Source organism: Poecilia reticulata, linkage group LG23 (assembly GCF_000633615.1).
Source record: "Poecilia reticulata strain Guanapo linkage group LG23, Guppy_female_1.0+MT, whole genome shotgun sequence".
NCBI classification, from domain to species: domain Eukaryota; kingdom Metazoa; phylum Chordata; class Actinopteri; order Cyprinodontiformes; family Poeciliidae; genus Poecilia; species Poecilia reticulata.
Window position 1 is genome coordinate 6,116,147 of NC_024353.1, and position 15,997 is coordinate 6,132,143.

General features: G+C 37.2%; 1 protein-coding gene across 4 annotated transcripts in view; it reads right to left on the reverse strand.

The window, feature by feature from the left end:
• Positions 1–15,997, reverse strand: part of phtf1 (putative homeodomain transcription factor 1) — a 38,703-nt gene that overhangs the window by 18,675 nt on the left and 4,031 nt on the right. For 3 of the 4 annotated variants that reach the window (XM_008400753.2, XM_008400751.2, XM_008400752.2), the window contains exons 2-3: positions 9,838–9,888; positions 209–287 (exon numbers count right to left, since the gene is read on the reverse strand). In XM_008400753.2, coding sequence (XP_008398975.1) covers positions 209–253 — 45 coding nt within the window. In that variant the 5' untranslated portion in view covers positions 254–287; positions 9,838–9,888. The remainder of the gene's footprint in view (positions 1–208; positions 288–9,837; positions 9,889–15,997) is intronic. The other variant, XM_017302909.1, reaches the window with a different exon arrangement.

Sequence of the window (15,997 nt, forward strand, 5' to 3'; positions counted from 1 at the left end):
ATACCACAGCTTTGGGAAAAAGATCAAATGTTCTGCACATTTTTGAAGCAAAACCTGATTTCAAGAGCACATTTTCTCTGCCTCATACTTTAAATATCTGCCGTGCTGTCTTTGCAGAATTATTACAAATCCCAACAAAAAAAATAAAAATAAAAGAAAACCTTGTTTTCAAATTAGAAAGCATGTCTGAAACAACAAAGCTTCTTACCTTTTTCTGGTACCAAACAACAGCATCTTTTACTTTGGAAGCCATTTACATTTCCTTCTCCCGCCTAGGGCATCTTAGGCTGAAACCAGAGAGAGACACAGAAGAAGACAGCAGAGTGAGTGGCAATGTAATGAGGAGGCAGAGAGGGCGGCTGAGATCTACACCTGGAGAGAAGGTGTGTCTTGAGATCTAAAAACGAGCGAGGGAGGAGAACACACATGTATTTCTGTCCTAAATAAAACTGAAACATTTTTCTTGGAGCAACTCCCATCTTTCTCTGAGCGAAGGTCAAAATGTCTAAGCATGTTACATGATCAGCAGCAGGCATTAGTGGAGCCTAAAAACAATAAACTTATTTTAGAATACGTTTCTTCTAAAATTCTTAACCTACAAAGGAGAATTATAATTCACTGGGAAACATGTAAAACTATTCACAACTAGAAAAAAGCTTTTATCCCAATTGTTAATCAGTTGAGCATTCAATTCTTTGACTTAACAACCAGGAGGTTGACTGCAACTTTCTGCGCACCTGCAATTTGTGAAGCCAGTTTTTAAATATCACATCCTATTTATGTCTGCACAGCTGGCAACACAACACTACAGACTGCACTTGTTTAATCAATGTAACAAATCAGACTTTTTACAATATAGTGAAAGTACAGCTGTTGCCCATGTGATCAGCAGCTGCACAGAAAGCAGCTGAAACACAAGTCAGTAAATGTTACAATGTTCAAAGAAAAGTGCAATTTGATAAGAGAATAATGTTTTTCCACACTGTCTGCTCATGAGAAGGAAGAAGCACAATAAAAGATGTTACAGGCAAGATAACCAATAAGTCATATCAAAACAAAGAACATGCTAATGATAGCCTACTACTCTAGCTCACAGATCTATACAAAATCAACATCAGCAAAGACATTTTTCAAGTCTAATTGTATGCAGTAAGTCAATATTTAAAAACAAAGTTATTGGCATATCAACAAAATATCGGTTACTGAATAACATCACAGTACTAATGTGATTTTACTAAATTTTAAAGCTACTGAGTTTTCAAGAATGTATGTTGGTTTTATTTAACAAAGTTTCTGACATGGTAAAGTTATCAGTGAAAGAAGCTGCACTAGTAACATCAGAGGGTGAGACTCTGTGATGAACTGCAGAAATAAAACATTACAAGAGGGAACAATTACATAATTAGCTTCTTCCAATGTATAAATATAGAAATATTAATAAAAATTTCGATAATTAAAAAAAAAAGTTTTCTGCCTCATTTTGATGAAAGTTTAAAATCAGTACACTGAAAGTCTTCCTCAACATCTCACGTGTGCATGTTTAGAAACTGCATTTTCTTGTAATTTGATGCTTATTTGTCGGAGTGTGAAGTTGGAAATCTGCTGCGTCACCTGAAGCTCGGAATGCTGTTCAAAGGTTTACCTAGAAGTAGTTGTCAAACCAGAAACTCAAACAAAATCACTGACATTTAGTTTCTGAATAGCTAGGTGATGTCACAGAGACTATCTCCATATTTTATAGATAAACAACAAATAGGGCTTCAGTTTCACTTAAGTTATTTTTACAAATATTTCTGTGTTTAATATAGATTAACTGTGACTTCATCAAACTGCATTGAAGATGACACACAAAAAATGCAGAAACTGGTGTAATTAAAAAAAACAAACATTCAATGTAAATTGAATGTTCATTTTAACATTGCTAATGAACACACGTCTATATAAACACACACACATAAACGTGTTGTTGAAACATAAGGTATCTCAGATTCATTGTAGCCATTTTCTTCCATAGCACCAAATAAAGTAGGCAAATCTGGTTTATCTTCCTTATATTCAAGACTGACCACCTAGAAATTAATATGCGGATCATCAGTTCTTAACAACCAAAGTTTTAGCATGGCTACATGATGACAATTACAGTAGGGGGACAGAAACTGATGTAGAACAAAAAGACCTCCATCGCTCCTGCATAATATTAACTGACATTTTAAATCAGCTTGACATGAAACTTTTTTATTTATTTATGATTTTGTCTGGGGAGCAAGTGCTCTGTTGTTGCTGAGCTTTTGAAAAGCGCTTTTATATAAATAAAATGTATTATTACCCTCATCAATGGAGGTAATAAATGAACAGAAGATGTGGTTATTAAACAGCTGTTCAGATAAGACTCAGAGGGTTTTGTGGTTAGCCGCTATCCTTTCCTTCATACCCTGTCTTAACCCCTCTTCCTTCCTCTTGTTCCTTTGAGACTCTTTGAATTTCTTTATTATTCTGTTACGTAAGTGTGGTATTGTCCTGCTGAGTGAGAGGGTGGCCCTGAAAGCAGAGCGGCTGAAGGGAAAGTTTACTCTTTAACTTTAAGATAATTCGTGTTATTTTCAAAATTATTGTAGTTAACAAGAGGCAAAGCTAAATTTGTTCTTTTACTGCACTTCTCCTATTAGTACTATTTTTAAAACCAGTTTCCGTCCGATTAAAAGTTTGTAGAGTAACGAAGGCATCTCTTATGCTCCTTTTCTCAGACCTGCACTCTTGGTTTCAACATATTCAAGTGAAGACGTCCCTGCTTTGAATGTGAAAACTCGTCAGCGCAGCGCCACAGTCAACACTTTACAGAGTGCCTCTCTGTCAGTATTAAACAATTTTGCTGCCCGTTTTGAGGGGCGGCACTGCCCAAAAGCGGTAACACGTTCAAGGGCTAAAAATAAAAACCCTTAAGATTATCTCATGAGGCAGCTTGGTGACCATCTGCAGCTTGTGGCTCAAAGAAATGAGAGAGATCAGTTGATGCCAGCGCAGCGTATCGTTCAACTACCAAACCACAACATGCCACGTTTATATCAGTGATAAAGTTACTGCTTCAGAGGCATGCTAGTGTGAGCGCCTGACGTATGAAAACAAGCTAAACAAGTGTAAGAAATGTGTGAGTAGGCCTGTCACGATAACAAATTTTGCTGGACGATTGTCTAAAAAATTATTGCGATAAACGATAATATTGTTTCAAGATCTTTTGACACTGATTTAATGGAAATGACTAATAATGCATGCGATTTCCTGCCATAGATAGATACACTTTATTTTCAAAAGAACACATAACACTGGAACATAACACTGGAACTAAAACTAAATAAATAAAACAACCAAAAACTAAAATAAAATGGATTAACATAAAACGTACTTAAATAAAAACTAAACAACATAAAGTCAAAGTGGCAATAAATACTGCATTCAACCCAAAGAGAGCAGATTATGAAGTCTGTGTACTATTGGCCTTCAGTAATCACTAGATTTAAATAGAGAAGACGGGCACATCAGACTACCTAATGCAATAGTTCATACTACACGATTTTTTGCCCATATTTTCCCCTTATGACAATCTTAGATCGTTAGCCAATCTATGATTCTCGCTGGTGATTTCGTAACCGATCATCCTGTAGTGTGTGGTGTGTTACGGTAGATTGTCCTGGCCGCTCTGATCTAAATCAGGGGTTTTCCCCGACTGGGAGCTTTAACGCTGAATGTGACAGGTCGTGTAGTGTGAGCTGGACATTACACTAAGGAAATGAGGAAGGGAGGGTTAGTGGAGAGCACCGGAGCTGAGCCTTTTTTCATTCAGTGTCATCAACAGAAAGAAAAAAAGGCAGGAAGCCGATAATTAAAATGAGATCGATAGGTCTAATTTATCGTGCGATTAATTGATTTATCGTTTATCGCGACAGCCCTATGTGTGAGAAGTTAAAACTAAAGAGCAGGAAGAGGAGAAACTGTTGGAAATGCTCTCAGGAGTCTGACCATGCATACGGTTTAAACGTTTCTGTACATATGCATGCATAAAAAGCTGCAGGGGAGGTGTCAGTGTCTGTAAGTATACATGCTGTAAGTCGCTCAGACGTTATTGGAAACAGGAAGGAAGTCTCTCTCTCTCTCGCTCTCTGACAGCTAGAACTGCCTTCATCTGTCACTCCTAACATTTACTTATATGCATGATTCTGATGCAAATCGACGCCAAATGAAAGAGATTTATTATCCCAAAACTGGGATATTGTAGAAAAACAAGAACCAAGTTGACAGAAATTATTTTGTTGCCATTTTGACAGGTGATGACTTAACATAATTTTCAATAAACTGCTAAACTACTGAAAGAAAATGTGATTATATGAATCAAATAAACAACAATTTCTCAGTTATTCTGGCTTCATCTGATATTTAATCAACTGGTCCATCACAAACAGAATAAAACAAAACAGAACATATGACAAAATCCTCTGATAGTATCAAATTAATTTAAAAAAATTACAAGATTATGAGCATTGTTTTAGTTAAAAATCCTAACATCCAACATTAATACATAGTTAAGCACATTAAAGTGGTTTTGTTAATGTTTATAGAAATAATTTGGAAAAATCAGGGCACAAATCAGAAACTAGTTGGAGCCGTTTCAGTATCAGTGGAGGCCTAGATAAAAGTGGATGTAAAGAGTTGGAAATAATTCAAATTTTTAGATAATCATCCATTTAGTATTCAACATCGGACATAATAGTAACTTGAAAGCAATCCTTCAAGTGGTAGGTGATCAATTTTTAATGAACAGCCAGTTTATCTAATCTAAGGTTTTCTCTTTTCTAGCTAATTGGATACATAAAAACAGATAAATGCCTAGAAAATGTCTAGACGCAATATTTATTGTTTTAAAGCTTATTTCTTTTAGCAAACTGATAGTAGTTAAGGAACGGCTACACACATTTTGAAGCAGAATCTCGTCAAGGTGTTTAGTGTGTAGCTCCATTTAGTAAAATCTTAGTGTTTTTGGGGGGTTTGAAGAAGAAAAGTGATGATGTAGGAAAGATGAAAACCACTTGCTATCAAGTCTAACAGCTGACAAAGTGCAGACACACAGATACGTGTTCACTACATGGAGCAGGATGATGATGCTTTAGTCGGTTCCCGATTATGAATCTATAATTATGTGGTAAATTAACCATCAGTAGTTTAAATCTTTAATATATAAACTGCTCAGACCTTCGTAAAACAGTTTTAAAAGTTGGAAAAAATTCTATTTATATTAATTATTGTTTCGCTGCAGGGTAAATTATAATTACCTTCAAGTCTTTTACAACCTTACAAGTTAAAAAAAATATTGTCCGACAGCAGGATTGCAAGAAAACCCCCTCCAAAAACACACATCACCATGAGGTATTCAGGAAGGAGTTGCAATAAAGTACATCCATGTAAACAAACCCAAAGGAGCAACACCCCACCATTACTGGAGTATGACACAAACTCTCAGACTGGCAACTCTCTGACCACAAATCTTCCTCATGCAGAAACAGTGATAGGAAAAACAGCGAGAGCCTCTTTATTTAAAGCCTTTAAATCCTATTTTCATCTTCACTGAGATTCTACACACATTGTTGGACAAAAACAATCCCAGAGATGCTCATTATTGCCTACTGCAGCTTCAAACATCAGCCTAAGTGTGTGATGAGGGGTAATTACCCCTGCGACAAAGAAACATGTTTGTTAAAACATTGTTTTCCAAAATATATGAGGGTTATCCTGAAGGATAATCATGAAACGCAGCTTAAAGAACCGACACAAAAACACTTATTATCCTAAGATAGTCACTAGAGGGAAATCGCACAAATTCAAGAAGTGATTTACTTTATGATCCAACTTTAGGCATTGATGCAACAAAAATCAGCTTCTCTAAGAGCTGTTATTCCAAAAACAGCTCTTAGAGAAGATTTTCCATATCCATGTTCACACAGCCTGCAGCCTTGAATCTTGCCAAATCTGTCTGACCGGCAGTCTGCCTGAACTGACCTATTTACAGAGAGAGCAGTCAAGTCGGACAGTCTGCGCTAAGTAGGCCATGGTTTAAATGAGGGTTATTGTGCTCATGGCATGAGTGTCTGAACGCACGCAAGCAGCCGGTATGTGTCCAGAGCTAGAGTATGAATAATTACTAAAAATTAAAAAACAAATAAGCCACGGAGAGCTGGTTGCTTTCCACTGGGCTGTTTGCGTGCACAAAAACAAACACCTCGCTGGACTCTCAAACATTGGGATTTTCCACCAATCAAGGACTAAAATGAATTCACCGTAGCTAATTCAGAGCTATGAAGAGTGGGTGTGGTGAGTTTGCTTGGGTGAAAATGGGTGTGTATGTGGAAGCCGTGTGTCACTACGGGGAATTTGTTTTATACAACTTCTAATTTCTTTCTTACCTTAATGCAAAATGACATTGCCCTACCCTCTGCAGCTGCAACAGCTCCGTACATCAACGAAATGCTTCACATTTCAAAGTGTGTTTATGGGAATATCTGACCATTCTTCCAGGAGAGGTTTTATGAGGTCAGGCACTAATGTTGGACGAAGAGGCCTGGTTCACAGCCTACTATGAGTAGCCTTAATATTGAGTAGCGAGGGAACTTGACAAGTTATTTCACCTTTGGCATATTATCACTTACCTCCTGAAAGCAACACATTCTTTCATAAATGCTTGAACTGTCACAACGAAAGTGGTGACAAAGTATTATTACATAATTAGTAAAAACGCTATTAATTTGCTAAGCCTGACCGTCGCAATAAACAATCTTGTGGTAAATTAAGATTTACTTCACAATTTTCATTCAGCTTCAGATAATTAATATTCCTAAAAAGAAAAAGGTTGTTTACAGAGACTTTATAACCCATTTCATTTATGGTTTTGCCTGTGTGTAGTTTTTATATTTAGTGTTTGTTGTGTTTTATTTTAGATATTTTGAATATCTAAAATGAGTGTGACGTGTTCTGTGCAAAATTAAAGAGCATGAGACTGAGAGGGAAAACTTGCTACGTCAATATAAATATGTTACTTAAAAACAAAAATATTATTGCATTATCAAATTTTTTGGGACAATTTATCATCCAGTAAAATTTGTTAGGCCTATTACCTGCCATGGTTTGTTTTTGTTTTTTTTATAGATGACCTGATTCACCTTCTCAATCTTTTCTCATCAGTTTGCACTATGTCCAGTTTATCACATACCTATCAATGACTTTACTGGTGTACATGTCTGACTTCAGCCAAGTCAAAGTTGAGGCTTAAATCTGATTAAAATGCTGTAACATGCAATCAAATAGGCTGATAATAATTAAAAATTATCCAGTGTTGCTTAATTTTTGTAATCAACTTAAACATGTCTGAAGGTTTGTTTTGTACCCTTGTTTATTTTTGCTCATACCTTGATCTTAGTGAAGCATAGAAAACTATGCTGAGCTGCTGTGGCGTAAGCTTTCCACGTCATACGTTTAGGGCTGAAACGATTCCTCGAGTGATTCGAATACCTCGACTATTAAAATTCCTTGAGGAAAATGTACCTGCTACGAAGGTTCGTTAATTTATATTTTATTATTTAGCGCACCGTGTTCCGGCTGGAACATTATTTGCGTTGCGTGGAGCTCTGACTTCCGCCTCTGAGTTGTTGACGAAAGCTAAGTGTTAGCGGCATAACGTCCAATCTTTAAGTTCGGCCTGTGGGGATTTTATCGATTGATGATAATGCCCGGGTTTTCATTGTTTTTTGGGGGACCAATAAACATTCTTAAAATGAATGGTGCGATGCCTGGAGTACGGCAGCCTTTCTCCTCCGGGAGCTGCTGGTTCAGAGCGAACGCCGGGAAGAGCGTAGCGGAAGTATTTATACAGGTAAAGCGGACAGACTGAACATGGAGGACGGCTGAGTAGTTGATGCTTACAGTGTAAGTGCAGCTTTACAATAAATTTCATGCCATCCCGGTCTCAACAAACAAGTGGCGTCACACTCAGATGAGTTTCTGAGTGTGATGGACAAAGGTGCCGTAAGTAAATATTCCGTGTTTCTCCCACCCCCGTTCTTACATTCGTCCCCTGGTCTACCGGCCCCAGGACTTAAGATCGTCTTTCTCCTGGTCCATTTCCTCCCCTCCACCCCCATCTTACGTTCGTTCACTTGCCTGCCCCATACTCCAGGCGACATTTCCCATCTTACGAATACATAAACGAATACATGAACTAAAAGCTGGAGTTTACACAGTATTTATAGGTGTATTTGTGAACCTGGCTCTTTATTATTAAATTGAATATAATTTCAGATATTTGTATAACTTTTCTTCTGGTCAACTTAGAAAGTGATCTATTATTGTTACAGGTTAATTGCCTAAACTACAAAAAAGTAACTGTTAGGGAAGCTCAAAAATGAAAAATTGGACTGATATCGATATCCGATAGCAACACTGGTGTTATGGAAGGTTTACCAGTATTTTATTTTGTAATATTTTTTATCCGATTACTCGATTAATCGTAAGAATAATTGATAGATTACTTGACTACTAAAATATTTGTTTACAGCAACCCTAGTTTGTATATTTCTTGACTGCTCTATCCCAGGGGCCTGCAGCCAAAGGCTATGGAGTCACAAGTGGCTCTTTGATCCATCAACAACGGTTCTTAATAACTTTGGTTAAAAATAATTAAAAAAAAACAACTAATATTTTAAAATTTAGATACAAAAAATGTTCCGTTTCTTTCTGCTTTATTGAAAAGTTGTTTAACATTCGCGACTAAATGAGATGACTAAATGACACAAAAACCTTCATCACTAACCTGCTGTGGCTGTTTAAATTAAAGCTACAGCAGAGATTCAGAAGGCATATGTTTGAATTCAGCTTGATATAAATACAAACTGATGTCAGCGGTAATTCAGAGGCAGAGATCCTTCATGAATCTGCGATCTCGTGGTGTGCAACACTAGCTTCTCCCCTCCATCTCTGTTGGGTGGAGGCACGTGTGTTACAGCGATTTAGTATGTTGCCTGCCAACAGGAAACCCGAGACTCCAGCCCAGGAGGCGATTAAAGGTCAAAGGGTTGGTAATCGGTTCAAGAGTGTTTATCAGTAACAAGATGATGAAGGCCTGGTTTGCATCGAGCGAGAAGATTCTCCTACCATCATAACTTACACCAAACGGTCCAACAATTCACTTTTACGTTTGTAAAAGTGGGGAAGAAGTCGACCGGTGGCTGCATCACAAGGACATGATTTTTACATTAGGCTTGTCTTAAACTCACCGAAGCAGGACAATTGGGATTAGAGAAATGCAACCTCCCGTGATTAGTCCTGATTTCTCCCGAGACATTTGGATGCCTCACCAAGCTGCAAAAATTGTAAACAATAGCATAACCAAGAGAGAATGCAAAGCATCTAGCTGTGCTGAAAGGTCATGTAAAACTAGACTGCTGCAGTTTGCTGGGCAGGAACCAAGTAACCGCAGATGAACTGAAACTTAAAAAAAGGTTTCTGCTGCTGACTGTAGGCCAGCATTTGCAGACAAGTGCTAAAAATAAGAGCCCTGAGTTTGCGTCTTATGTGCGCTCCCAAAACAGGAAGTTTGTTTTCTAAATCACACTCTTATTCCTCCATCTGTTTCCATCAGTTTTCGTAAAGTGTTGTTGATGTGTAAGCAGAAAGGCTCTGTACACGTATGCGTGCATGTAGGCGGCTCACACGCTCATGGCAACCGATGAAGCAGCTGAAACATGCAGCAGCGGAAAAGCAACAACAGTCTGAAGGGTTTGTGGAAGAACCGGGACTCACCTCTGGTCTGGCCTCGTAGCTGAGTGACAATTTGTCCTCACGACCAAAGATCTGCACAGAAGAGGGAGAGAAAATGTAGACCATATTTGGCATAAGAGGTAACCTACAGGAGCAACGTTCTACATATGTAAATACGAGCATAAAGCTTTTCTGATCCTTACAAACAAGATTACATAATAATAATATATATAATGGGGAATAATTACAGAGCTCCAGTTCTTCCGTCAAACTCCTCATGTAACGAAAAGCTTTGACATTTTTCCAGCCAGAATTCTGGCAAATTTATCCACGTAAAAGAGTCATACTTTTTTATATCAACATTCCAGAGTTATTTATCCTTTATGTTCACTTTAAAAAATGTGAGATACAAAATTTTTATAATTAATTATTAGCTGATATTTCTACAATGAAAGGGATTTAAAAAAGGAAACTGCATAAAACAAGAAAAATAAGGCAGAAAGAAAGAAAAAAGGAAGGACAGGAACAAGAAAAAGGAAAGAGTCACAAGAGAGGAAGGAAGTAGGAAATTAAAGAAGGAAAGGGAAAAACTCAAGAGAGGAAGGATGGTAGCATTTAAGGAAGGAAATGAAGGATAGAAAGAAGGACACAAGAAAAGAAAGACAGGAGGAATAAAACAAAGAAGAAAGGATTAAGAAAGAAGGACAAAAGGAAGAATGAACAAAAAGAAGTAAAAGTACTTGCAAGAAAAGGCAAAAAAAAGGAAGAACAAAACACGAAGAAAGGACACCCGAGTTAAATTTTTGGAGCACGGCAGAAATATCCGGCCTCCTGCAGCTTTTAGTTCATAGTACAACACACCTGAATGAATCAGCTGTGTGTAATCCCACCTCAGTGTGCAGTAAAGTCCTACAGAGTCCAGCTAATGTCCTAATTATTTGATACAGATGATACACAGAGAATTTGCAGGACACCGGCTCCTGAGGACAATCACATTAGGCTGAGCTCAACCTAAACAAATGAGCCAAATAATTAACTAACTTGTCCTACTTGTGTCACTCTATAAAACCAATCAATAGGAATAATAAATATTCTGCTTTTTAATAACTAAAGTGTCTCATTTTGAAGTGGGTGAACAACAGGAGTTTACTATTCCTTATTCTTCATGTTTGTTGTCAACTTTACACTCACCCAAAATGACTTAAACTAAACCACTGAAGCTGGTAAAAACTGAGGCTATAAATGTAGTTCCTTAAGTGGTGCAAGTTGGCGACAGAAGTGAAGAAACACTGACTCACTTCAGAGAGAGCATCAGAGTTATGCAACGTCTCCCCGTCATACGGGAATTAATAAATTGGCTGGTTTGCATCAACCAAGCCATTGGTAAAAACAGCTTTGCACTGATTACTTGCAGAAGTTTGTCTGCTTTTCAGGACCATGCGAGCAAATAAAGGCTGCCTTTTATTTGCAGGCCAAACAAATTATAGCATTAGTAGCTATTAGCTCACTGCTACCAAGAGAAACCCCACAAGTCCTCAACAGGAAGAGCTCCAGTTAACCTACAGTAGGTAAAATATTTAGCACGGCTGAAAACAGAGACTATGTCCATTAAATGCTTCCACATTTGCAAGCTCAACTCATTTAAACTTAATTTGCATACCAGTCTTAGAAAACAAATAACACCTCCAGGGAGTTTTTCAGATGTCAAAACGGGGAAAAAAAAAAAAGAAAAAAAAGGGACATTTAAAAATGTCCTTTTTTGCATCTAAAATTTAGGTGCTTCTGTCCACAGCTGCTCTGCTTACTCAATCACTGCAGCTTCATATAAACTGTAAGGGCAAAACATGCAAGAAGCGACTTCAAGACTCATTGACTGGATGCAATGTTTAATCTGGGGTCAGAACTTTGTTTGTTCTTACATTAACGTTGAAATGCATTTCAAAATAAAGTGTGATGAACATTAACCCAAAGAAAAACAGCAAATGTGATGACTTTTAGTCAATGAATGAATTCAGGAATTTTTTCTTTAACCAGCCACACAAAATCAGGATTGCAAATATCCCTAAATCTGAGTAACAAATATCCAAACCCCTAAATGAAGACATAGTTGATTATAGAGAGAAAAAAATGTAGAAGCAAAGATATCGTATAAACTTTGGTTGTATTCAGTAAGCCTTGATTTTTACCATGTGAAATCTAAATTATTATCCATTAACATACAAAACTGGATTAAAAAGAAGATGTAGACTCTCTTAATTTAACATCAGAGCACAGTTCCTTTGTATTGCAGCCAGTTCTATGCTTCGAAATATTTGTGGTGCGTGTGGTGTGCCTGAAAGGAAAATATAAATAGGAATGTCATTGCCAGAACTTGCTCCTGAAAGAAAACTAAAGTACTTATTTTCCTGTTTTTCTCCACAGTCATCGCTTTTGATCAAAATGACACTTGATCTGCTTATATCGAGTTTACTTTGTGGGGTTATGGATTGCTGCAGAAAAAAGTCTTTCATCCTGACAGATTTGTAATTAGATATTAGAGTTGCGATAACGTTGGGTGTGACAGACTTAACAGCCGATTTATGCCTCTCACAGCCAAATTAGACTCAAACACATAGCTAAGCAGAAAACCGTCAAGGAAAATTTGCTAAATGCGACGATTATTTTTTTTCAGAAACCAAGCATTAAAGGCATGGACTCGGCTTTATTGCATCTCCCGTCTAGAAGTAATATTGTTTTGGAGTTGCTAAGCCAGAGTACCAACTTGAATCTAAGAGAATGTGTAGAGGGAGCTAAAGATTAGGGCAAATGCAAATTTGATCCTCATGTCCCAGTTTCATTTTCTTTAGAGAGCTACCAGTGACCAAGTCAGATTTCTGAAAGGCTGCCAAGATGTCCAAACCCAAAATGTTCAATAACATAAATCTGAGCCTCTCTCTTCAGCCTTCTTCTTAGCCAATTTAGATCTCCAACATCTTCCTTCAGTAACTGCTTCCACAATGAAGAGTGGACTGTTAACTCTTTGCACAAATAGTTTATACTTTTGAACTTCCAACCAGTCAGGGCTGATCAACTTGAAACTCAAACTAATCCAGTCAAAGGCAGGTTTTGTTGTGAATGTTCACCGACATCTTCTACAACAGCAATACAACCCGCGATCTTTCATGCTATGTTTAAAATATGTTAATATTACAATTTTATCAAATTTACAAGGTTTCCCCGAGAAAACTTGCTAATCCTGGTGGTTGTATGCCAGGGCAGTCACTCATCCAGCAGCCCGTCGTGTTTTTGAGTTAAAAAATGTTTAAAGTTGACAGGAAATTTGAAAATATCACTTGATAATTATGTACCATTGAAAGATTGGAAGATTAATACCTGAACACCAACTATAAAGTCCTAAAAAATGCAAACATTTAAAAAAGATTTAAATATGTAAGCAATGAAAAGTAAAGCCTAGTGGCCTGTCAGGCTTACGGGGGAAACCCTGAATTTAATTTTACTAGTCAAAGGAACCAAGTAGAAAATGTTGCATTTGTGTCCCGTTTGTTATATTTGATTTGGAGATGTCCTGGTGGAGACGTGGAGAGCAAATAAAACAAGACTTCTCAGGTTGCAACACAACCACTCAGAATCCATTCCACCGTGGATCAGAGCAACAAGGCCAATAAATCTCACAACTCAGAATGTTTTATGCTTCTGTAAAATATACAGTTGCCCTGCAGGCCTCCGTGTTGCCGCTGAAACAAAAAATGATACAGCAGTCCTGTGTGTGATGTAACCATACTGCAGCTGGTGACGTAACCAGCTGCAGTATGGTTACATGGCTAACAACACAAAACACACCACTTCACCATCATCTGAGTGAGAGAGAGGAGATACAAAGAGTCCGCATTGAAGTACAACATATGAGCACTAACATTAAGTCAGGCAGTTGTGTCAAACAACACGCCCTAATCCCCTGAGGGATTTTGAGCCCTTTGACAAACTGATGCACTGCTATGCTGACAAACAGGTACTACTGAGGACAACTCCTTAAATGTCTTAGAAGATTTTTAAGTCATACCCATGAAAACTAAAAATAATTCACTTTTATTTGAACAATCATCATTTCTAATATTTGGCACAGTTAATTGTTAGTTACCAAAATATTTTTTAAATGTTTAACTAATTTTGGAGTCAGAAATTCATTACCGCAATGCATCTAAAGTAAAAAAAATGCTTTCACCTCAATTTATCATTGTAATTATTCAAGCTGGTTTATAAAAAAATACTACCAACTTGTTTAAAACTATGTAAACTAACTCAATATTGTAATATATAATGATTTCCTATTAAATGATAATATTTTAATAAAAGTGAGTGTCCGGAGATGCAAAACTCATTACCGTAGCACCTTGTTCAAAGTCCTGTTATATTTATAGAATTATTTAAATGGAGTTATTTTGAGCCATAATGCCCCACAAAGAGAAGACAAAAGATGGCTAAAAAATAAGATTGTTTGACATCTTTTGATTATGGTAATTGTCACGTTTCTCCTTGCATAGGTCTATTTCCACACCATAAGCGATCATTACCATAATGTGCATTACCTCATGTGCTTAAAAAGTTAATAATTAGATATTTTCCTGTAAAGAAGATATTAGGGAATTTGTACTGTAGATTAAATTTTTTAGCTGAGTCACCATGGCATGCTACCATTTTAAGATGGCTTATGCGAATGTCACTCATTACCGTAATGCACAACTTTCATTACCGCGTAATTTGAAACCTGTTGCGGTAACAAAAAACAAGATTACGGTGATGAACAGTGTCTTTTTGAAATGAAAATATAGATAAATACATAGTGCATTTAAACTTTAATACTCCTTCTTATTGTTTTTTTTTTTACACAATTACAGCAGTTTTTGATTTACTTCCTACTTATGGAAAATGGTTATACTATTTTATGGCAACAAATATTAATTACCTAATGTGAAGGGCAAAAGGAAGTAGTGCTGGATATCAATTAAAATTTCAAAAAATGCTTTGATACAGAGGGACCCATTTCAACTCATGATCCAATTTGATATTTTTTCGATTCAGTTAAGGATATTGCGCCATCAAAATTTTACTTGGAAGGTGAATGAGTGAAAGAAGATGTATATTGGGGGCAGTTCTCCTGGATTGGCAGCCCGGGGTGGTGGTCCACCTATTTAAAAAGGGAGGATACAGAGGGTTGTTAGGCCTCCCTGGTAATGTCTATTCAGTGGTTCTGGATTAGTCGAATCTAAGATTCAGGAAGAGCAGTGTGGTTTTTGTCTTGGTTTTTGTCACGCACCCTCCAGGACCCTCCAGCAGGGTCCTGGAGGGTGCGTGGAAGTTCGCCCAATCAATCTACATGTGTATTGTGAACTTGGAAAAGCTGTTCGACCGTGTCCTTCAGGGAGCCCTGTAGGGGCTGACAGTAAGTCGGGCTCGTTTCTGGTGAGAGTTGGACTCCACCAAAACTGCCCTTTGTCATCGATTCTGTTCATTACTTTCATGGACAGAATTTCTAAACGCAGCCAAGGTGTGGAGGGGATTTGTTTTGTTGGTCTTAGGATCGCATCTCTGCTTTTTGCAGATGATGTGGTCCTACTGGCTTCATCAGGTCATGCTCTACAGGTTTAGTTCCAAGTATATCTGTGGTCATGGATGGAAAAATGGTGTGAGAAATCGACAGGTGGATTGGTGCAGCGTCCACAGCTACACGGCTATGCTGATGATCGCACTAGGTAAAATGTCAGTATTTCAAGTGAGATAACATCTTTCATATGTCAAAAACATTTTTGACATGTTTACAAAAAACAAGTTTTTTGTAAACATTGATTTAGCAAATGGAAATGGAAACACTCATGTAATAAACATACTGTTGATTAAAAAACAAAAAGTTGGGATTAAACAGCAGCTAAGCAGCTTCCTTGTCTTATCAAGGAGGATAAGACATTCCTTTGTCAGTAAAGGAATGGAAGCCAAGCATATTACTCTAAAAACATGTCAATCAGTCCTTTGTTAAGTTACTGTTGAACAGTGTTTGTGCAAACTAGTCGTAGAAGTCACATACAGTGGGGCAAAAAAGTATTTAGTCAGCCACCAATTGTGCAAGTTCTCCCACAAGAGACAAAAGGAGAAAAAAAATCCAGAAAATCACATTTTCTGATTTTTAAAGAATTTATTTGCAAAATAT